The following is a 22,006-nucleotide window of genomic DNA, read 5'->3' on the forward strand; positions in this document are numbered from 1 at the left end:
AAAAATAATATTTAAGAAATACTTGCTTTTGATCTGAAATATTTAGCAAACATATAAATATTTCCTAAATATGTATGTAATATTTTGTGCTATCTGGGATTACTGTGAAGGTGGATTGCATTATTATGAAATTTGGTGTTCATGGTTAATGCTAGGGTCCAATATACTCTTTTAAGTATACCGACTACACTGAAATAAATGTGTCTGCTAAAATATTATTATCAAATGCTTAATAGTGAAATATATAAAGTCCTCGTGTCATTTTGCTTAGTTTTAATTGCATATCAATCTTATAAGATATAATAGCGAATTGATTAAGCATTAAAAGCGAATCTATAAAGCATTAACCGCAAGTTATGATACTCTTATCTTTCCTGGGTCTCAGTCAAAGTGTGAAGTAAAAATTTTGAATATCGTTTATTTCATTACGTTTCGGCGAGACAACAGCGCCATCATCAGATTTAAAATTTACACAAACTCATGATTGGTAAAAATGAGGTAATTTGAGGTCTCGCCGAAACGTAATGAAATAAACGATATTAAAAATTTTTACTTCACACTTTGACTGACACCCAGGAAAGATAAGATTATCATAACAAGTAGACGCAGTCAGGAAAATAAATCAAAATTCTAGTTAGTCTATTGAACGGTTTTTCTTGTTTCACACTTGTGTGTCTACGAAAGGTAAAACTGCTTCGGGAAAACTTTTTTTAAGAGAAAAAAATATAGAAGGAGAAGTAAAAAAATAATGAAAGGAACTAAATTGGCAAAAAGCATTGAAGACAGCAGCGCTTCAAAAAAACCATTGCTTTGAATTCGTATTTTCGTTGGGAAATTTCGTCGGCAGATAATAAACAGTTTTAAAAGCGGACACTTTTTAATGTTGAATTGCTGTTCTTATACTGTCTTATTAAAAGTATTTTTGTGCCGTTAGTCCTCAGAAGGAAAAAATTGAAGGAGCAATCGGAAATGTGATGTGAAATGAATAGACATACATTTGAGTCAACATATTTTATTCGCATTCAAGCAATCTCCTAAACAATATAAAAAATATAATTTATGATTAAATTACAACTATAAATAAAACAACTGCAAAAGATTCTTTCCATACTTAATCTGGTGACCAAAGTTTTGAAGTTGCTAGCTGAATTATTTACAAGAGGCAACTAAAAATAATGAAATTCTTCCTTTGAAACCCAGATGGGTTTAATAAAAACCCTATAAAAGACTATTAATCTAGTCAAACTTCCAGCTTCTAGCTTGGATATTTGCTGCCTTCAATTTTCGATAACTGGCATTCATCGAAATGATCCTCATGTCGAGTTTTCACCGCCTTTAAAAGTGCGTCTCTGTATCGGTATGCACTTCTATCCACAGTGGATGGATGTTTTACACAGTCATTGCCACCAAATTCGCAAATCCTGTAATGATGCAAAATAGCATCTTCAGGCGCAACGTCCATTTTGCCTACAGAAAGTTTAAAAAATTGCAACACATTTACCATCTTTTCTTTCTTACTTACGAAAAACTTTATGATTATAATAAGCCCATATGATATGGTTTCCCACCATATCCACCAAGTCGGGCCTTACAATCAGTTTCGATCGGGTTCCATGTGCATGCAGCTTGACCATTCTGGTAGTTTTCCTGAGAGCTAGCAGTTGTTTTTCAAGCGGATCCTCAAACTCTTGGACGGCTGGATCGTCTGGCCATTGGCGATAGAAAAACGCGTTTTTAAAGGAGAACCAACTGGTCTTTTTGTTGTTGTACTTTTCATGCAGGTACCTGAAAACTTGATCTTTGCAACAGGACTACTAAAATCGCCGACTTCAAAGCTTACCGAAAAAGCTCCCTGTAGTTGTAGTGGTTGGTTGGAATGATGAATTCATCAAAATCCAAGAAAATTACGTGCGAGAATTTGTACATCGTTCGGAACAAACAGTCGTTGAGCGAAGCGAAAATTCCCTCAGTCCTAATGTCCTTTTGTGATTGTATTGGGAGCTCCCAAGGCAGAACTGTTACAATGCCTTGCTGTTGATACTTTTTCAATAAACAGTTGACTTGAGGACCCACAGTGTGATTGTATAGAATGAAGTGATCGGCGCCCATTATGCGATGCAGTTCTATAAACTCTAGAAACTCGAGCTCCTGGAACAGCTCACATTGAAAGGTGCGCTGGTAAGATGCCCGTTTTCTTACCTTGTTGTAGTCGTAGTGAAGAGGCTTAACGCAGACAGCCATCTTCTTTACATCCGGCTCTAACTCGTTAGCGTCCCATTTTTTTCCTTCGGGATAATTTGAAATCACCTTTAGCATATTCAAGGGCTCTTCCGCGGGGTCATTGAGCAAGCTTACCATCAATGGAATTGACTCATTTTCTGATAAAGGGCAAGTGACGTAGTATGGACTGTATGGTAGTTGCCAGTGTTCTTGGATTATCTAAAGTGGGATTTATTTCGACACCTTGAAATAAGACGGTTATTAAATAGCCGGTTACCTTAAGTTCGCCTTCCACTAGCTTCGAATTTAGCCCACTTTCTGGAGTTTCATACCACAATTTGCACCAGGGTTTCACCAGTCCTTTTTTTCTAGTGCTGGTTTTAGTCACCGCTATTATTCGAATAGACCTTCCATTTCTTACATCCAAAAACGCAGAAAAAACTAAATATTTGTGCCTGCAACAACGCTTATGGTACGTAAGTAGATAATCATTTTGTGGATCAAGTAATATTTTTGTAGTAGGTACTTACTTACTGCGAATTTTCTGGAACGACTGTTTGCCAGGACCCTTCGCTGGCAAGGGCAGGAATGACCATTGTTTTCTGGAAAAATTGAGAAAATGTGCACTTTTCACAAATTTGCAGGACGTTAATGATGGAAACTTACATTCAATATGTGAGTTTGGGTTTGGGCCACTGACTTCATCCTTGTTTTCAAAGCATATTTTCGAGTCGAAAAGTAGAATGTAAGTTGTAAGACCAAAAGCACCAGCAGTAAGCGCACGAAAAATGGAAACTTTAGAAACCGCCCCAATGGACCCAACATTATGCCTGGAAAATTAGAAAGTTTAAATTCTTCTAGTAGCGCAATAATTCGCACATCGCTAAAACACAGTTTATTGCAGTAAATTGCAAAGTTTATAAATACCTAAATATAACCAGTGCCCGACAATGTTGGGGGAAACTGCAATATTTTCAACAACGATAACTTACTTGCATGTGACAAATTCACAATACACACGGAAAATTTATCAGTAACGGCTGATTTATGGGAAAAACATATGTTTAAAAGTCCAACGACTCAAAAAGTAAATGCATAAAATTTCTACTGGGAGTGCCAGAAAAAATACAGGAAGTTTGAATATTGTGATGAAATCTTTAACTTGTAAAATATAACTCGTGTTATTTATATGTCTGCTTTAAGTGCCGATTATTTTTATCAGTTGTTTGAATGTAATTTTAATTTATATCTTATTGACTACTTGAACCTTTTTTGCGGTTTTTGGGTTATCAACGTTTTCCGGAGAAACTCTCTTATTCAGGTTCACTCAAAAATTGTTAAAAGTTGAACATCACACCTAAAAAATAACTGAAAAGGTATCCAGGGAATTTGTGAAACGCTTGTATATGAAAGATGGTTGGAAAAGTAAAAAATCCTTGCGAAAATAAATTGCGCATTAATTGCATTCACAAACCTGCTCCAGATTAATTTATTTCAAGTACAGAAACAGAAATGGAGAGGAGAAATAAAAAATCAGTAAATAAACCAAAATAAAAGGGCATAAAACACATCAACAAGCGCTGTTTTCAGGAATCATCTTCGTACTGAAAATGGAAGACAGCCATATTTGGCACACATTTTAAAGTAAGGTAAGGTAGATTTGAGAAAGCGAAAATAGTTCTAAAGGTGAGCATTTCAGGATTTTGAATATTTTCATGGCCATGCAAAAACATGAAGGAAAGATAACTGAAAACAGTCTCAAAAGGATTGAAGAGGATTTTGGTTAATTAAATAAATAGGTATCTTACTTTGATGCAGTTTACAAAAGAAAAATCATAAAAAATAGAAAGACTTTAAAATTTTCATTTCCTCGATACGTGGAACCCATTTTCCTCCCATTATTAAATAACATGTTAAACAATTAATTTATCACTTACTGCTTTCTTGCTAATTTTCACCAATGTCATAGTGATTTTAAAGAGCATTCAATGGTTTCTTTTTAAATATTTACCTGCAGTGGCTTTTAATCCGCATATCAATAGTACGGTTCGTAGGCAAATGAATTAAATAAATGACACCGAAGATAAGCACTTATAGAATTGTTTTTTTGAAATGATTGTTTTTAATCTTGTCTAAATAGTGCTTTCGTGTTTTATCACCTTTGAAGACGATTATAAGTCGACGCCGGGAACAGAAAAGATCTTTACATTTAATGCGCCTCTTAAAAGTGGATTTCTATTTAACTTGTTTTATGCCATTTGTACAATTTTTATTATATTCTTATCTTTCCTGGGTCTCAGTCAAAGTGTGAAGTAAAAATTTTGATTATGGTTTATTTCATTACGGTTTGGCGAGACAACAGCGCCATCATCAGATTTAAATTTTACACAAACTACAAACATCAATTCACAATTAAAACATGTACAAAAACTATAATTTACAAAGTATTAAAAAATCCATTAGTTCTTAAGGATTTTCTTGGTAGACCCAAACATTTGAGAAAACTTACTCCATTATTTTTGTATTATTTATCTCCCAAAGGGAAGGATTTTTTCCCTCAAGAAGTGATGTTTTAACGCTTACAAACAATTATAGTTTTTATACAACATGTTTTAATTGTGAATTGATGTTTGTAGTTTGTGTAAAATTTAAATCTGATGATGGCGCTGTTGTCTCATTTCATCATCTCACTCAAGAAAATCATAAAAATTGCACTCAATTTTATTGTCAATAGTATAATAATCGGATATATTGGGAACACAGAAATTAAAAATCCAATTAAACCTTCCCATCATGATGCTATTTTCATATTGATAATAGAATAACAATTGCCTATGTATTAGATTACAAACTGATTGCACTCGAATCGATATGATTTTGTTTTTTTTACAATTTTATCTCGCCAGGTGGTATCATTTCCACACAAATGGCTTAAAGTGTATGCACGTTAACATATTTAATATCCTTCCAACATTAAATTGATGCATATTGCACGAAATCCTCGATATTCCGATAATGTTGTCACCTTTTCTGCAATATCAAAGAACGTACTTTCTAGGGAACACAACAGGAAAAAAAACAGTTTGCAGCTGATAAAATTGCGTCACGAATAAGCATGATATCGAATCAGTCTAAATGTAGTCGATGCTAACTAAGTGTGTTTGCTCTTTGCATAAAAATTGTTGATTTTCCTCATTACAGCCTTTCGTAAATTCAGCGATAATATTTGTACGCCCTTGTTTTCGTGCTGGACTGTGACAAAACCCTCGTAGGTTTTATCGCTAACTGGTCATTCTTCTAGTCGGGTGACAGCGATAATTATTTGGTGTGGCAAAGTGCTTGGTTTATGAAGAGATTCTTTCAGTAAATAGTGAAGTGAAGTGCCGCGAAGGATTTTAAGGGGTGAGTTTACATTTTTTTTATATATTTTAGTTACCATTCCATTACCTTAAATTGGGGTTTTTTTTTGTTTTTGTGTAGTTTACATAGGCTCGGATTATTCAAAAAGTATTGGAATTTGGCCGATTAAAAAATACCACGTTAGATGACTAAAGACTAGACTAAGGACTAGAAAAACCGTAATTTAAAGCGGTTCCAAAGATGCATTTTTTTTGGATTGTTTGAAATTTTTATCAGCGTTTTCAAGCCCTATTTCTGTGAACACTTGCGGCTTGCTTCAGCCACTAAAAACCGTTTTTTTATGGAAAACTATTTAAAGAACAGAGCGAGCAATTAAAACAAACACTTCTGTCATGTCTAGAACAGATAATAATCCAGTACACCTTAATTAACTAACTTACGAACGTTGGAAAGTATTAGAAACACATTTAAGTTTACATCGTCATTTTCAAGTAGCAATTAGTGCAGTTGCGCTAATGATTGAATGATGAGTTTTTTGGTTAAATTTACTTAGTTGAACGGCGTTTTACCAATGTTGATGGGCTGAATAAAAAGCTCTGGAAGTGAAATCCAATAGAAAGTAAAAATGTCGGTTATACATGGTGTCTCAAGCGAAATTGTCCAAATAGAAGCGGATTTCTTAGGTGATTTAACCAACTTTATCTCAGTCCAAAAGTTGTGCGTTGTCCACCTACAGGGCCTAAAATAATTAAAAACATTTTTTTATTTAAACGAATTTGAATAAAATAGGATTTTTTTTGCAATTTGTACGAAAATTTTTATTTTACTTTTGTGGCTATTGTAACTTTATTTCTAACGAAGTTGTTTTATTTTGAAAATCAGAACAATTATTTTAAGATGGATTTAGCTGGAAAACAGCCCGAATTTCAATTAAAAATTATTAATGTTACTCTTAGTTTGAAAACGATAAATTTTTTATTCGCGTTTCTTCACAATAACACGTAAATTATTTCCTGGAATACATTAATTCAATGTCAATGCTTAAGTCATCGAGTCCAACCTTCTCTCATACACATATTATACAGGGTATTCCGGGAAGGTGCGGAAAAAATGATCTTGGACTGAAACAGTAGGTAACCGGACTCGGTTTAGTCAGAAAGTTGATGATTTCGGAAATACAGAGCGTCAAAAGTTCAAAACTTTTACTAAAAAAGTAGATTTTCTAACATTTGATTTGAGCAGCAGTTTTCCAGATCTCTGAATTTGAAATATGCATTTCCTGATATATCAACAACAAAAAGCTCATCAAAAGTAAAAGTTCTAAATGCTAAAAATGACTTCTATTCTCGCGTGACCAAGGACTAATGTCGCAAAAAATTAATTGAACTCTGAAGCAATTGGCAATTTTTCAAATCGTCGATTTCAATTCCAATTCGTCCCTTTATTCAAATTCTGAATCTACTCACTTAAAATGGACAGAAGTTTCCAAGTTCCAATTTCTTCGGCACCTTTCTGCGATTTTATTGAATTTTTAGCTTGGTGGAAGAGTAGTGAAAAAAGTAAAGTGGAATAATAGCAAATAATATTATGTCGGACATATTTTTTTCAGACGTACCTCAAGATAGCATGCCGCCTGTTTTGGAACTTATGAGGTAAGATATATGTGAGTCACCCATGAATATTCTCCAAACTTATTACACATTAAACACTTATATTTCCTGCACTGTTAGTAGATAGAGCTTATCTATTGAATGAAATTGAAACAGGTTGAATTTTGGCACAATAACTGAAAAGTTTAGGTATGATTTAGCCTTTAGAAACTCCAATATAATCCATATTGTTGGTCTTAAATCGATGAAAAGATCACTTGCTTGATTGATTTCCCTTAAATCTCACCAATTTTACGACACGAAACTGACACAAATAATATTTGTGTTTCTCGATATTATTAATTCAAAGCAAACTGAACCGATAAGACCTATTTGTGCTATTTCCAGTCGATTTTAATTGAAAAGGGGGCCATTTACGCCTGATTAGTAATTTTCGGTTTGCAGTTGGGTTCTAGTGTGCGCCACTGCAGTGCCGTATTAATGCCCTAAAGTCGTAAACTCTGTGCTCGTAAATAATCCAAAATTGTTCTCTTCTAATGTCTGTGGCATCTGATAAGGCACTAGAAGTAAAACTATTTCCTTACATTGTGCTTTAAACCAGTTAAAATCGTATGTTAAATTAGGGCTTATCTTATAGATAAAAGATATAGGAAGCTTGAAAAGTTACGTTAAACTCACTGCGGTTTTGTCATATACCGGCTTTTCGGAGAACAGTGTCGAAATATTCAAGATAAATACGCGAGTTTTAGTGGTTAGTGGTGATTTTTTTTGTAGTTTTTAGCATAGGTACTGGCTCAATTGAGTGCGCCCATTCTTGAAGCATGATGGCTGTTTTGTAAGTGGAAAATCATTTATAAAATAAACATGGTTTATCATTTATCCAAGTCAATACAATTTGCAATATTTACACTTCAACGTGCTTAATGAAATCACCAAGTTTCGGGAAGTTTGCGATTATTTTAAATATTTATTATTCAAATTTCTTTCTGAGTTCCTTGTAACTTTTTATTTTTGTTGGAAATTCACAGACTCATTTAGCAAAAGACGTGATGCATTTTGAGCGTTCACCATAAATACTCATGCTATTTTCTTTATCAACGCACTTCCTTCGAATGAAATAACATTTGTATTGGATAATGCGGTTTTAGTGGTGTATGTGGTAGCGCTTAAACCATTTGCGTCCTGCAAAAGTCCGTTGGGAATATGAGATCAAAGATCAATTTAGATTTGACTAAGAAACAATATGTGCAGAATCATTACAGCTTCCTAATATAGTTTTTCGTAATCTTTTGCCTATTTTAACTGAGTTAAATTAAAATGATATCATTTTTCATTAATTTTTTTATTTAACCAGCTTCCAGTAAACCAGCGGTCTTGTTTTCAATTGTCGATTACTTAATTTCACATGACACCGTAAAAAACACGATCACAGCAAATGTTCAGTTCAAGGCCTAGTTTATATTTTTTTCATTTGTATTTTTTTTTTGTTTTGATATAAACCCCTTACTCATATCTGTTACCCAGTTGTAATACCTTAATGGAACAAAACCCAAAATAGAGTCACTTGATCTATTGACATAATTAGCGGCTACACATGTTAGCGATAACGAAACATTTGAAGATTATAATAAGGTTCGACTTGGTCAGTTGTGGTGTAAATGTAAATATTTTGTTCTACTTACGCGTAAAAGTTGGAAATTCTGATGGGAAAAGTTTATATTATTTGGTAATTTAATGTCAATACGTAATACTCTTGATCAGCAAAGAAAAGAGGAGAAAAAAATTTATTGTAAAAGTTATAAAGTGTAAACCATGTACGTTAAACAGTTTGTTTAAAAAACATATTTTGAACACCCTCTATAGCATGGAATAGTTGAAAAATAGCTAAACGCTTTCAAATTGCTAACAGGAGAATTGTAAAGACATTTTTAAAAAACGGGACACAGATTTTTATATTTAGAAAGAAAAACTACTTCAAGTTTCAAGTAGGAACCGTATTTCGGAAATATTTATTAACATCCTGAACCAAATTGGATTGATGGCAACATTCTGGTTTCGTCAATTGGAAACTAAGATACAAACCTTAAACTTGTCTCATGAAGCAAGATTTTGAGCCAAAAAAAATTATTAAAAAGTACCTTCCGATAGCGCAAAGTTTTTTTTCTTGATTGCGTGTAATTCTTATTATAGTTTACCTTTCCTGGGTTTCAGTCAAAATTTGAAATAAAAATGTTCATATCGTTTATTTCATATTACGTTTCGGCGAGACAACCGCGCCATCATCAGATTTAAAATTCAAAACAAACTACAAGCACCAATTTACAATTAAAATGTGTTGTAGCTACAAAAACTATAATTTACAAAGCATTAAAGCATCCAATAGTTCTTAAAGAAAAAAAATATTTGGGAGAGCAAAACAAACAAAGGAATCTAATGTTTCCCAATAATGGAGTAAGTTTTTTCAAATGTTTTGCTCTCCCAAAGAAAAAAAAATCCTTAAGAACTAATGGATGTTTTAATGCTTTATAAATTATAGATTTTGTACATGTTTTAATTGTGAATTGGTCTTTGTATTTTGTTTTGAATTTTAAATCTGATGATGGCGCTGTTGTCCCTCCGAAACGTAATATGAAATTAACGATTTGAACATTTTTATTTCACATTTTGACTGAAACTCAGGAAAGAAAAATATAATAAAAATCTTGTTTTGTTACTTGTTTAATTGAAACCTCTTGAAAAGGTCTTCGCTTAGGTAGGAGTGAGTTGCTAACACCCGAAATGAGAATATGGATAATTGACACTTTTGGAAAGTATTTTATAGGCTTCAGAAGCCAAACTTTTAAGGATCAGGAAAAGAAATGACTGCAATGAATAGTGAATAAAAATTCATAGCGGAAGTTTATAGATTTTTATTGTTTCTTATCTACCAAGTACAAAATCGAAGCCATTTAATATCAAATATTTTTGGACGTAAGTTTTCCAATTGATAAACAAAAAGTTAATTCTACTTAAGGGCAGAAAAGACAAGAACAAATAAAAAAATTGGAAGTGAATGCTACTCAACAGAAAGATAAAGATGACTAAATTGAGAAAATGTGCTTCATGTAAAAGAGTTCAAAGTACACCAAACTAAAAAAAAACAAACAGATCGTTGCAGACTGCAAGCAAATTAAGCTCGATTCGGAAATAAGGCAGGAAAAAATGAAAATAAAGTAAGAACAACTAACAAACGAATTACATATAACTTTTAACTATTTATCTAACAATTTGAAAAAGTGTTTATTGTTTGATGGCTACTTGGATATAGGAACAATTTAGTCCGCACATTAATGTTTTGGTTATTTGAATTAAACTCTATATTGGGTTTGGGAACGATTTCATTTGTTGTGCTAAATGTGATAGAGATTCAGTGTCCCAAAAAATAATCTGTCTATCATCTGACAAAGAACATGGACCACGCCATTCTGCACTGGAAATTTCATTCTGCTTCATTCATGATAAATTTTAAAAAATGAATATTGTTCACTGAAATTTTAGGTTCGATGAAATTTATCTGATACAATCAAACTTGTAGTTTTGTAAAAAAAGTACATGATTGCAATGTTATACTCAAGTTTAGTGTGCAATTTTAACAATTATGCCCCGAGCATAAAGCATTATTATTAGTAATTATTGACCGATAACATTGAAACACCGTTGACTACAACATGATGTAAAAATATACAGAGTGTTTTGCACGGTATTAATAATTACTGCGTGAGCGCGAAAATGGTTCATTCGTTGTAGGTAGCGGACATATTAATACCGTGGCTGATTTTGATGACACCATTATCTAATTCCGCCCATCCATATTAAAATAAGCGACACAAACATAGCCATTTAATACCGATAATGAAAAACTAAATAGGAAGTGAATGTTTGTTTACATTAGATCAATAAGCATGATCCGATATAGAAGACAGTTTACTATAAGAATATTAATTTCCTAATAGCCCCCCATAAGCGTAATTAACATTAAGAAAACGCTAAATGCCCCGGATGAGAAGCCATCGACGATCATTGTAACGATTCTGGTTAAGAGGCGATGAATAATAACAAAATGACTATACACATGACTAATTCCTCATTTAACAAAACGCTGATACTCGAGTACCCGGTACAATGGAAAACAGAATGACAATTTGCCGTGTTGTGGCTCGTTCCAACTACCGTAGTTTAACAGAGCTAAGAGCTTCCCGAGCGATGAGCTTTTTTATTGGCTTCAATTAGTGTTAATTTTTGACCATCCTGTGGGTGATTACTCTTGAAAGGGAGCACCCTCGTTCCGGGAAGATTTATGAAGTGCATTGCTGAAACAGTCGGTGAATCGGACGCGGTTTTTGTGTCGTAAACCCGGTAGTTTTAGTGTTTGCTTCGAAAAAGATTCAAATCCTGGACTTTTCCGTGAGCCAAAACATGGATGATGGCACTATCAACCGGTCGCACTTCTCGGAGCTCGTCAGGTAAATTTAAAAAAATCTCTTCTACTAATCAATCAATATTCATTAGCTGGTGTTTAATTGTGCACATTTCTGCATCGAATTATTCAAACTGCAACTGACGTACTTTTTGCTGGTTTCATAACAATACACTTGTCATACTTATCTGTACACTAATAGAACTAACATTCCCGCTTCATTAACAGGTATTTTTTAAAATAGTTTGATTAGTGCAGTGTGAACTAATTAAACCCGTCCATGGATATCATGCAGGAATGTGTTCAATTGTCACAAATCGCTTGGTCGCGTTCTTTCGAATTAATGCCTTTCTATGCTGGTTTATGGATATTTATTCGATAAAGTAATCGTAGTAGTCATTTGGGGCGAATAGAATGTCAATGAATCTAAAATATTATTTCAAATTTATCCTATTTTTATATCTTTAGTACAGGGGTTTGGTAAATAGATGCATTTCCCGAAAACGCTTAGTTTTCCATCTACAGGGTGATAAAGTTTCAATTTTAAAAATGTTAGATTTATGGAGGAAACAGCTTGGGATATTTAAACGAAATTCTATAGACTTAGTTTTGTGATATATTTTTTTAATAGACCATATTCCTAAAACTATTAGTCTCCGATCTACAGCGTGTTAAAGTATTAATTGAAAAAATGATTTTTTTTATATTGCGGAAGCACTTGGAATAATTTAATTAAATTTTATGCACTTAAGCACTTAAGAGCAATACATGTTTTGGGATAAAAATTGTGTTTCTAGCATTTCCAGTGGCGTGGGTACAGGCACGACTGTAGATAATTTTAAATAATAAATATGTTACGCCACTGATTTTGTAAGCAATAAATCTGACGATTCAAATTCCTGTTTAATTTGGAAGAGAAAATATCTCTTGACTTTTTTCTACGACATCCCGTTCTCCAGTAAATAACTTGAAATCGATTTATTGCATGGCTTAATCGGGTTGTAATTAAATAGGGTTTAGTACAAAAACAAAAATTGTACACTTGTATCAATTTTATTACAAAAAAAAAACGCAAACAGAAGTTTCTCAAACACTCGAAATGAGAGAAATTATTATTATTTTCAATCAGTGACCATAACTAGTGCAGATCCAACTTTTGAAAGAAAAACCCGATTACGCTGGGCGATAAATCGATTTTAATTTTTTCACTCAAGCACGGCGTTGTAGAAAAAAGTCAAGAGACCTTTTCCTTTCCAAATTGAACAGGAACTTGGACACTTATATTTGTTTTTAGAAAAATCAGTGGGGTAACATTTTTTATTAAAAATTATCTCCAGATGTGCCTGTGCCCACGCCACTGGAAAAGACACAAACAAAATTTTTATCCCAAAACTTGTATTGCTGTTAAGTGCTTAAGTGCATAACATTTAATTAAAGTATTCCAAGTGCTTCCGCAATATAAAAAAATATTTTTTTCAATTAATACTTTAACTCGCTGTAGATCGGAGACTAAGAGTTTTCGGAATATGGTCTATTAAAAAAACATATCCAGAATTACGTGCACTCTCACCTCCTACAACGAATGCATCTACTTACGAAACACCCTGTATATTTTTTAATATTTTACACCTTTTTAAAGAACTTTACCCACGACATTAATTTAACTATCATCTGATTGATGAGCCAATCGCATGTTAATACATTCGAGATTGGTTTTCATCAATTGCTTTTGTAAAACTTCAAAAAATATATTTGATCTGACAAAGCAAAGTTTTACTTTAGTTTCTTAAGAAATGAGCATTCAATTACGTGAAGTGGTCTCATCGATGAAAATCTTCCGGTAAAATAGTGACAATCAATTAATTAACATTAATCTAATCAATTAATGAATTACTTAAGCCGATAGCCCAGCGCGCAGATCAGAAATAAAGCAAATCACTTAAAAATTTGAGGAGCAATACAGCGAACTTTGAGGAATGTAAAGATGCCAAAAGAATTCGCTCAAAGTTGTTAGCGAAGCCGAAAACTACTTAAGGAAACTGATAAAAGATAACCACCCTATAAATACTCTATGAATAATAAAGCTTGCTTAGCTACAAATCGATTGAAAGGGTCAAGATTTCGAAAATTAGATTTTTTTGCTTAGAGATTTGGGACTATTGAAGTTATGAGCGATAAGGTTAATTGAGGTCTTTTTCGCTCTGCTTTCGAATGCCTTATTTTCAGCAACACAATGAGCCGATCAAGTAAATATTTTCTGATTTGTAACGATGCAACATTTATAATTTCTTCCGCAGTTGCCCGATTTGAACCCAACAGAACGGAGCGTTTTTGCTTTAAGTCGACAATAAGTGCCAATACACTTGAAAGGAGTTTTATTAAGATCAATGATCATTAAATATCAATCAAACAAATTTGTATACTACTTAATATTTAGCATTAACTGAAATTTTGTATACAGAAAAGAGCAATTTCTTAACATCGGATTGGATTTTGAAGAGGATGGATGGAAGAGGTCTGGATTTCCACTTTAATTATTCGTCATTTGGAAAAATCTAAATTTCAAGAATTTTATTATCAATTTTTGGACTATCAAGTAAGTGCTTCAAATGCGGTCAATCCGAGCAAAAATTGATCATTTGGTTCATTGTGATTACAGCCTTTGCTCGATTTACTATTGTATGTAAATATTGTTTATTAACCTTATAAACCTTGATAACTACGCTTCTACTATTAAAACAATTAGTACAACAATTTTTTTCTAATCAATCTTTTTCGCAATCTATTCTGATCAACGGACTCCATTACAAGATTAAAAGCTCGGTAAACATATTCAAAACGATAAAAATGTAAAAAACATACAAAACAGTGGGAATTTATGTGACATCGGATGCAATCAATAGAACAGTTTTTCCAGCAATTTCCCACTAATGAAATCAGTTTTATTTCCACCAATTATGTAAGAGCAATTTGAAATGACACATACAAACCTATCGGAAATTGCAACGAAGGCCGATTTGCATCAGTAGTTTGTTATATAATTAACTTCAATTTACAGCAAATCAACCCGTGCAAGAAAATAGCATTAATTTCCGACTGAAAATGTGCCATTTCATGGCCCCAATTTGCGGCTTTTCTAGGAAATGATCAATGTTGGAATTTCCACCGAGTGCATGTTGAAAGCGATATAAATGTTTTCTAATGGTCACAAAGAAAGTTCCACAACCTTAAATGTGGGATCCCACTATGTTTCCCAGCATGAAATTTGATCAATTTTTTTACACTATTTGTGACGAAATACTAAATACGCATTTCCTCTTTGTAACGGAACTTCATCAACGTTTTTCTTCCAGTTGGTTCATGATAAATAGATACTTTTATCCAAACATGTGCTTTCTAGTTGAAAATATTCAATCAGGTCATTTTTTTCAGTAAATTTTACTTAAGATGTTTTTTGTAATTTTTGTTCATAAACCTTCTTTTTTGAGTGGTTATTTATTTGCGTTTAGTAAGGCCTTCTGGTAAAAAAGTGTCTGATTGTGTGCAGACATCTGTGATGCATGTGATCGCGGCTTCTTTATTAAAAGATGCGCTCCAGTGGCGTTCAAGACCATTGTTCAACATCATTTAAGTTTGGTAATAAAGGACTCGAAATAATTGCCTTCAGTCCACGAAATACTGGGAGAGGAGACTTGAGGGCAATCAAATTCATGATTTTTCTAAAAGAATATAGCCAGAAGAATAAGGAGTAGACTGAATCAAATAGGTAACACTAGGAGAAGAATTCGACTATTTCTCCTTTCGGACGTGGCATACGTATTTCATATTACGTGAACTTATTAATGCAAAGCTCCCATTATACGTTAAATCTACTTGAAAATTTACAACCGAGCATTGTTCATAGATAAGGCAAAATTGGGGTTTACGAAAACACTTCAAATACTTGCAGCGGTAATTTGATGCTGACGAATAAATATTTTATCTGATGAAAATCATACGATTAGTGCCTGGTGATAAAACGATCAGAAAATAATTTCTGAATAATTTAATGAAAGCGCCATATCAGATGGAAATACCTCAAAAATCTGGATCACCATTAACGCAAGAAACCTCTAGATCGCCAAATAAACTTCCTTATTCCAAGGCAAATATTTTAAAGTTTGATTTAGAGCATCCAGATCCGTCACAGACGATAATTTAATTTGTGACGTATATCAGGCGAAGTTACTGTTTTCATTCCGTAGACCTGAGTACTTTTACACAAAATTAAGGTAGTAAGTACCTGGAAAGTGAGTTAACGTAATTAGATGTCTATGATAATAATCGGTATTGTTAAAGTTGTTATGTATGTACATATTTTCGTGTTATGAACCCGAAACTTGATCGGTTGTTAAAAAATGAACTATTAAAGCTTTACTACCGCATGGCCCAATCAGATCCAGTTAGTAACCCTGGTACCAACCTTACGCATTTTATTAGGTGCCATAAATTATGTAATTGGATCTAGCTATTAGGTACTAATGAACACTTGAATCAACTTCAGAACTGGGGAAAGTTCAAATATGCAATTTTCAAAAAATGTATTTTCTGCAGAGGCAGATAAATTGCAATAAAAAGAGAATACTTCAACCATTCGCCGTTAAAATTGGTGCAAATTGTTCATTTTAAATGCAGAAGCAACTTAAGCGGAATTCTAGTTTTTTCGTTAAATCGCTTACCTGAGTTAGCTAATTTTGAATTGTGCACTACCGTCGCCGCACTTTGGCTATCGGAGCTGAAGTAACATCAATAGTTTGCTCACCTTTGCATCTCACTAAATCGATACCTATCTAGTACTGATAAGTACCAAGCACGCAGCAAAATAAATCAACCTATACAAATCCAGGAAAGTTGTAACAAGCTTCATCACAACATTCACTTTAACAGATAAGACGATAGTAAACGGGACCACGTTTGTATGAAAAAAATGCCAATTGAAGTACTACATTTACTTTTTGCAATTTGAAAATGTATTCAGCATTTGAGCTTTCTGAGGATTGCGCAAGTTTTCGCTTTTGCCTACCAGTTCCTCCTTTTGCGAGCCGCCCAAGATGAGCCACCCTGTACAGATGCCAAATTTAAGTATTCCAATTTATCATCTATAAAATATGTTGTTTTCGTTTTTGTAAACCATAAATACTCCAGATTAAATGGCGTTAAAGGACTTACTAGGAAGTTAGTGTATGTAACATAAAGATGCGTATCTTTGCATGATTCACCCGTGAAGCCAACCTAATCATGAACACGCTGATAAAAATTACTCAATCAGGATTAGGGTGTTGGAAGTTACATCTATTTTTGTTTGGTAGCAAATTTTGAGCCTGAGAGAAACCAGCTACTTAAAAGTTTGGATTCTTGAAGCACCTTTCGATCACTTCTTCAAGGGTTCAAAACTTTTGAAATAACTAGTTTGCTTATTTAATGATTATTTATCCACGCTTCGCTACTATCAAGGACAAGGCACAGGCTTTTAAATAAATCAATTGAAATACCCGAACGCCTCTGTGTCCTAAATAGTCTTCAGCTGCTGCCTGAATTGTAAAATTAGATCTGTATTATATGTCTTAACTAAACAGGCCAGTGGTCTAATTAAAACTAATAAAACCTAAGCGAATGTTAATGAAATCAAACGGAATGTATACATGAGTAGAATAAAGCGACATTCCAAGAAAAATAGGAAATGCTACAGATGCGATATAAACGGGAAGAAACTATTAAGCAAAAATTCAGCAACAAGCAAATACTTTTAAAGAAATAGGTAGATTTCAATCTTGGGAGCAGACAAGAGCTTTAAACAAAAAGACGAAATTTTTTAAAATTAAAAAACTATTTTTTATTTCAGATATTCCCGGCCAATGATGACAGTGGCCGGGACATTCACAGTGATCATCATGATAGTGGGTGTCTTAGGCAATCTTCTCACCCTAGTGGCTCTTCTTCGACATTCCAAAATCAGAACAGTGGCTGCTGCTTTCATTGCCAGGTAAATTTACTCACCAAGAAGAAAAAAACACGGGAATTTACTCAAGGCCGTGCTGCTATGAATGTTTACAACTTTCATTAAGGCGGCATTGCATACATTCAGATCTAATTGATCTGTTTGCGTTGATCACCGACTGGTTACAGGTGAATTGGTCATCCGGTTGATAGTTGGTGAATATTTGCACGATTACTTAAAGAGCCAACTCTCGACCATTCACTATGATTAAGCGGTGAAAATTATTAGTCACACTGACAATATTTCATTATGATTGGAAATTTGATATCTGATCTTGAATATAAATATTTAATCGGGTTTGCACATTTTACCTGGAAGGAAGTTGCGAAATTATTTAGTTAACTAACAAAACCAACACTTTTGGCCTCAATAGAGTAATAAAAATGTTCGTTGCAATTGGCAAATTTCTTACTAAAATGGATTTGACCCTATTAAGTTAACTACTGTCGAATTATCAACTCATAATTCTGCTGCTCTTGTTAACGACTTGAAGAATAAAAAATTACTTTTCTAGTGGGCGCCAAGTAATTTTTACGTCCTGTTTACTGCCTGCATTTAACGTTGCACTTTATACCTCGTTAAATGGAAACATTAAGTGAACTTTACATGGCCAGGCTAATGACCTGATTTTCATTAGGGCTCTAATTTCTTCCCCGGTTTTAGCCTCTGTTTGTCAGATTTGCTCTTCTGTTTCCTGGTGCTGCCGTTCTCCGCCAGCCAGTTCTTCCATGGAACGTGGATTCATGGAGATGTTCTTTGCAAGATGATTCCTACCTTGAGATATGGAACCATTGGGGTTTCATTGCTCAGTATAGCCAGTATATCGATAAATAGGTACCTAAATTAAAAAATATATTCACTTGGATTTAATGTTTTTGCTTTGGTGCAGGTATATTCTAATTGCTTGGCCGCAATGCTACGCAAAAATCTACACGAAAACGAAAGTGATTTTGTACATTTCACTTATTTGGGTATTCAGTTACGGTTTACAAGTTCCCACTTTGCTTGGACAGTGGGGCGTGTATGGAATGGATGAGAGATTGGGGACTTGCTCAATTAAACCAGATGCTAATGGTAAGTTTTCACAATTGAATATATTCTGTAACCACTGGCGAATTAAATTCGTTAACTAACTAAAGTAATTGCTTTGTTTACTGCCACTGTTAAAATATTTTGGAAGTCGTGGCTGCCACCTCAAAAATATCTATTTCACGGCGGCTTAAAAACTCACAAAACTCACCAGTCAAACAAATCAGCGAAAAACTATGTATATGTATATCCGAGTCCATATGAACTCACTCACGTTCCATTAATCCAATACTTAAACAGTTTTTGTGATAATTTCAGGATCATCTTCGAAAACTGCCCTTTTCATCATAGGATTTGCACTGCCTTCAGTGATTATTGTCTTGTGCTATTCCAACATCTTTTGGGTGGTGAGACAGTCTCACAAACGACTGGCCCAACACAGTTCCAACGGCAGCAAATTTAAACGAAGCGAAATGAAGATTACCAAAATGGTGCTGGTGATCTTCATTTGCTTCGTCGTCTGCTATCTTCCGATTACCATCGTGAAGATATTCGACACGAGGGTTGAACATGCTCCACTGCATGTTTTGAGCTATTTGCTGATTTATTTGGCCAGTTGCGTCAATCCCGTGGTTTATGTTACGATGAATAAGCAGTACAGGTAAATATTTTTAAATAATTTGAGCGGGGTTTTTCAACAAAACCGCTGTTTATTTCACCAATTATTTATATCAATGGCAACATCACTGAAACAGAAAATGATGTATTTTTGTGGTTTTTGCCCACATTTCTTGATAATGAAAGTGCTAAAGAGATAAGGGATTTCCATCAACGCAATTTGACTTTTGAGGTTTGTAAACATTTCTTGTTTAGACACCTTTTGCAACAATAAACATTTACGTTATGCGTCAATCAATAAAAGCCATTTGAAATTGTATTGAAAATGTAGTAGTAATCAATATTAATAAAAAATAAAGACACAAAAACTAAATTGTTCCAGATACGCTTATCTAGAGACGTTAAAGTGCAACTATAATAGCAACTTGGACTCAACAACACCAGCACCCACACCAACAAAAACGCATGGAATGTCTGTGGCTTATTTGAAAAATATGGTGAATCAGTCTCCAAAAGTATAAAAAAGCATTGAAGAAAATCTGACAGTATTAATTTATTTCGGTCGCGTAACTCGAATATTTGGGATTATTTCAAACCCATGGGTTTTTCGATATAGGAAATGTGAATGATTCACGAATTCTTGAGAACGAAGGCCTTTGCTTTCACAAATGGTGTACAAATTGAAAAAAAACTTCTTAGTTGAAAACTGTACCAAAGCTGATCTAGTTGCCAAGAAGACTACAGTAGATATGTAAGGAACATGCCATTATTATGTGATAATATTGATATCAAGAATCGTTTTATGATATTAGGCAATAGAGATGTTAGGAAAGTAACGTGTAATTAATACAATAAACTAAATTATAGTTGTAAATATATATGGTTGGAGCAAAATGTCTTGATAATACAAAATATATTTCGTAAAAATTAAGGAAGTTATTGTACGTGTTTCTCGTTCATGTTTAGACCTAATAAGTTCATTGTATAAAATGATGTATTCTAGTTGTTTAACTTAATAAGTACGGTACAAAATTTATTGATTAAGGTTGGAACCTTACATTAAGGTGTTTGTTTTGTAAATATTATATGTAAGTTTTTACTCTTTGGTTACCTTTTTCATCTACCAAATATACCTATATTTAGTTTGGATGATTATGCGTTTTTTCCCAGAATAAAAGTTTGATTTTCTTTAAACATTCGCAGGTTTCTGTGTAGAAGTTCCAAAAGTTTGATGGTAAGGACTGTGTAAGATTTATTCTTAAACATTTTCCTTTTTCCGAGATCCTTTTGCTCCCATTGAGTACATTATTTAACACGGTGATTTACATTCAAGGAAAATTGAAAGAACATTTAATGCGCTAATCTAATTTACAGTTCGTAAATCTTGTACTTATATTTTTAAATTAATTTGTACACACAAACCAAACCCGAGTTTTGTCTTCGTATGAAATACAGCGAAAAATTGGAGTGCATTAACTTTTCTAAAATATTTTGATGTATTTCCTCTATTTTTCAAATTAGGTTCAACACGCTAATCTGAATTTAATAGAACTTGTTCTCTATAGAATAATTCCTTTGTTCGTGATGCAGTTGCTGCTATGAACGAAACGAGGAAACTCCACAGCTAATTTTTGAAGATTATGATGATGCACTTGCAAAATACCTAAAACATTGCTTTTTTAAATTCAATTATTGCATTTTTCAATTGAAGTTATTTATTAAAATGTTTGCTTAAGGAGCGTAAGATGCTTAAAAATGCCTTTTGCATTTATTTGAATTATTATTCTCTTGAAAGTTAGCGATCGAATTTAATATAAGTATGTGGTAGAAATTTTCGTTTTTTATTCGATTTTATTGAAAAACGTTCTGTAGATGTAAATTCACAAGTTATTTTGATTATTTTACTCATCCATAGCAACGCCATAGGGCAAAAAAGGTCGACAAACACCGCAAAAAGTAAGAAGTACATTTGGAAACAATTTATATCTTTTCGTGCGGAAAAACATTATAACATGGATCGAGATACTCCAATCTCGGAACTTGCATCTATTTTAAAAAGCTGGGTTTACAACATGCGTTAACAAAATGGAGAGGAATACAAAGAACACACTGTTAAAACCATCTGGAACGTCACAGCTAGTCTATTGATGGAGAAATGTTTTAAGGGGTATGGAACAAAAATAAATCCGTTTGAGCAAATCGAATTTAAATCAGCGCGAGATGCAAGAAATGCAAAACGAAGAGAATTACAAGGTTGTGAAAATAAACGTAAGCAATCTGCGAGTTTCCTACCTTTTAATGAATTGAAAAAGCTGATTACTAGTTGTAATGAAGAAACCCCCGAAGGACTGCAGAAAAACGTATTTCTTTCTCTTTCCTATGAACTTGCTTGGAGAGGAGGCGAAGGCGCACGAGCACAAATGGGCGTTTTTAAAGAAGAATTGCACATCAACGGGGAAAAACTGGCAGAATTGAGTACAATCCTGTATTTGCAAAAACCACACAAGGAGGCGATAAAAAATTTGCCTATCCCAAATGGTTAGTCAAAAACAATTGAAACGTCAGATTTTGTCCTGTAAGGCTGTTTTTTAAATTGAAAGAAAAACGAGGAGAAACAAAATGCCAACGACTTTTTCTGACGGTCAATCCACACTGGAAACAAACTGGACACTGGTA

The 22,006-nt window shown here is 33.5% G+C and overlaps 2 protein-coding genes and 1 long non-coding RNA gene across 6 annotated transcripts; 2 read left to right on the forward strand and 1 right to left on the reverse strand.

The window, feature by feature from the left end:
- Positions 1-1,000: 1,000 nt before the first annotated feature.
- On the reverse strand, positions 1,001-3,198 carry LOC109543714 (glycosyltransferase family 92 protein F13G3.3). Its single transcript, XM_019913540.2, has 8 exons — positions 3,148-3,198; positions 2,887-3,050; positions 2,755-2,822; positions 2,498-2,675; positions 2,200-2,439; positions 1,841-2,148; positions 1,523-1,785; positions 1,001-1,467 (listed from the first exon to the last, which is right to left on the reverse strand). Exons 2-8 carry the CDS (start codon positions 3,043-3,045, stop codon positions 1,256-1,258), a joined length of 1,428 nt encoding a protein of 475 aa, XP_019769099.1. The 5' UTR covers positions 3,046-3,050; positions 3,148-3,198; the 3' UTR covers positions 1,001-1,255.
- A 1,948-nt stretch (positions 3,199-5,146) lies between these two features.
- LOC109533835 (G-protein coupled receptor moody) lies at positions 5,147-20,524 on the forward strand. Of its 4 annotated transcripts, none has more exons than XM_048663670.1 (7): positions 5,147-5,622; positions 7,190-7,232; positions 17,528-17,668; positions 18,347-18,517; positions 18,573-18,757; positions 19,031-19,373; positions 19,713-20,524. In XM_048663670.1, exons 2-7 carry the CDS (start codon positions 7,207-7,209, stop codon positions 19,849-19,851), a joined length of 1,005 nt encoding a protein of 334 aa, XP_048519627.1. In that variant the 5' UTR covers positions 5,147-5,622; positions 7,190-7,206; the 3' UTR covers positions 19,852-20,524. The 4 variants fall into 4 exon arrangements, with proteins under 4 accessions (XP_048519627.1, XP_048519625.1, XP_048519629.1 ...); XM_048663668.1 differs by lacking the exons at positions 5,147-5,622; positions 7,190-7,232 and adding exons at positions 7,544-8,025; positions 11,183-11,692; XM_048663672.1 differs by lacking the exons at positions 5,147-5,622; positions 7,190-7,232 and adding an exon at positions 7,545-8,025.
- Positions 20,525-21,161: 637 nt separating this feature from the next.
- On the forward strand, positions 21,162-22,006 carry LOC125503399. Its single transcript, XR_007280823.1, has 2 exons — positions 21,162-21,598; positions 21,654-22,006. It is a non-coding gene; the product is annotated as an uncharacterized LOC125503399 (long non-coding RNA).

Source organism: Dendroctonus ponderosae, unplaced genomic scaffold, assembly GCF_020466585.1.
Source record: "Dendroctonus ponderosae isolate FM_Combo_2020 unplaced genomic scaffold, Dpon_F_20191213v2 Dpon_F_20191213_1, whole genome shotgun sequence".
NCBI lineage: Eukaryota > Metazoa > Arthropoda > Insecta > Coleoptera > Curculionidae > Dendroctonus > Dendroctonus ponderosae.

Bases quoted from the DNA above. Each gene is read 5' to 3' on its own strand.
- LOC109543714 (XM_019913540.2), bottom strand. From the start codon at position 3,045: ATGTTGGGTCCATTGGGGCGGTTTCTAAAGTTTCCATTTTTCGTGCGC. The intron at 2,823-2,886 runs GTAAGTTTCCAT...CAATTTTTCCAG, and splicing joins CCCAAACTCACATATTGAAT to AAAACAATGGTCATTCCTGC. The intron at 2,149-2,199 runs GTAAGAAAACGG...GAGCTGTTCCAG, and splicing joins TTCACTACGACTACAACAAG to GAGCTCGAGTTTCTAGAGTT.
- LOC109533835 (XM_048663668.1), top strand. From the start codon at position 11,646: ATGGATGATGGCACTATCAACCGGTCGCACTTCTCGGAGCTCGTCAG. The intron at 17,669-18,346 runs GTAAATTTACTC...CCCCGGTTTTAG, and splicing joins GCTGCTGCTTTCATTGCCAG to CCTCTGTTTGTCAGATTTGC. The intron at 19,374-19,712 runs GTAAATATTTTT...AAATTGTTCCAG, and splicing joins ACGATGAATAAGCAGTACAG to ATACGCTTATCTAGAGACGT.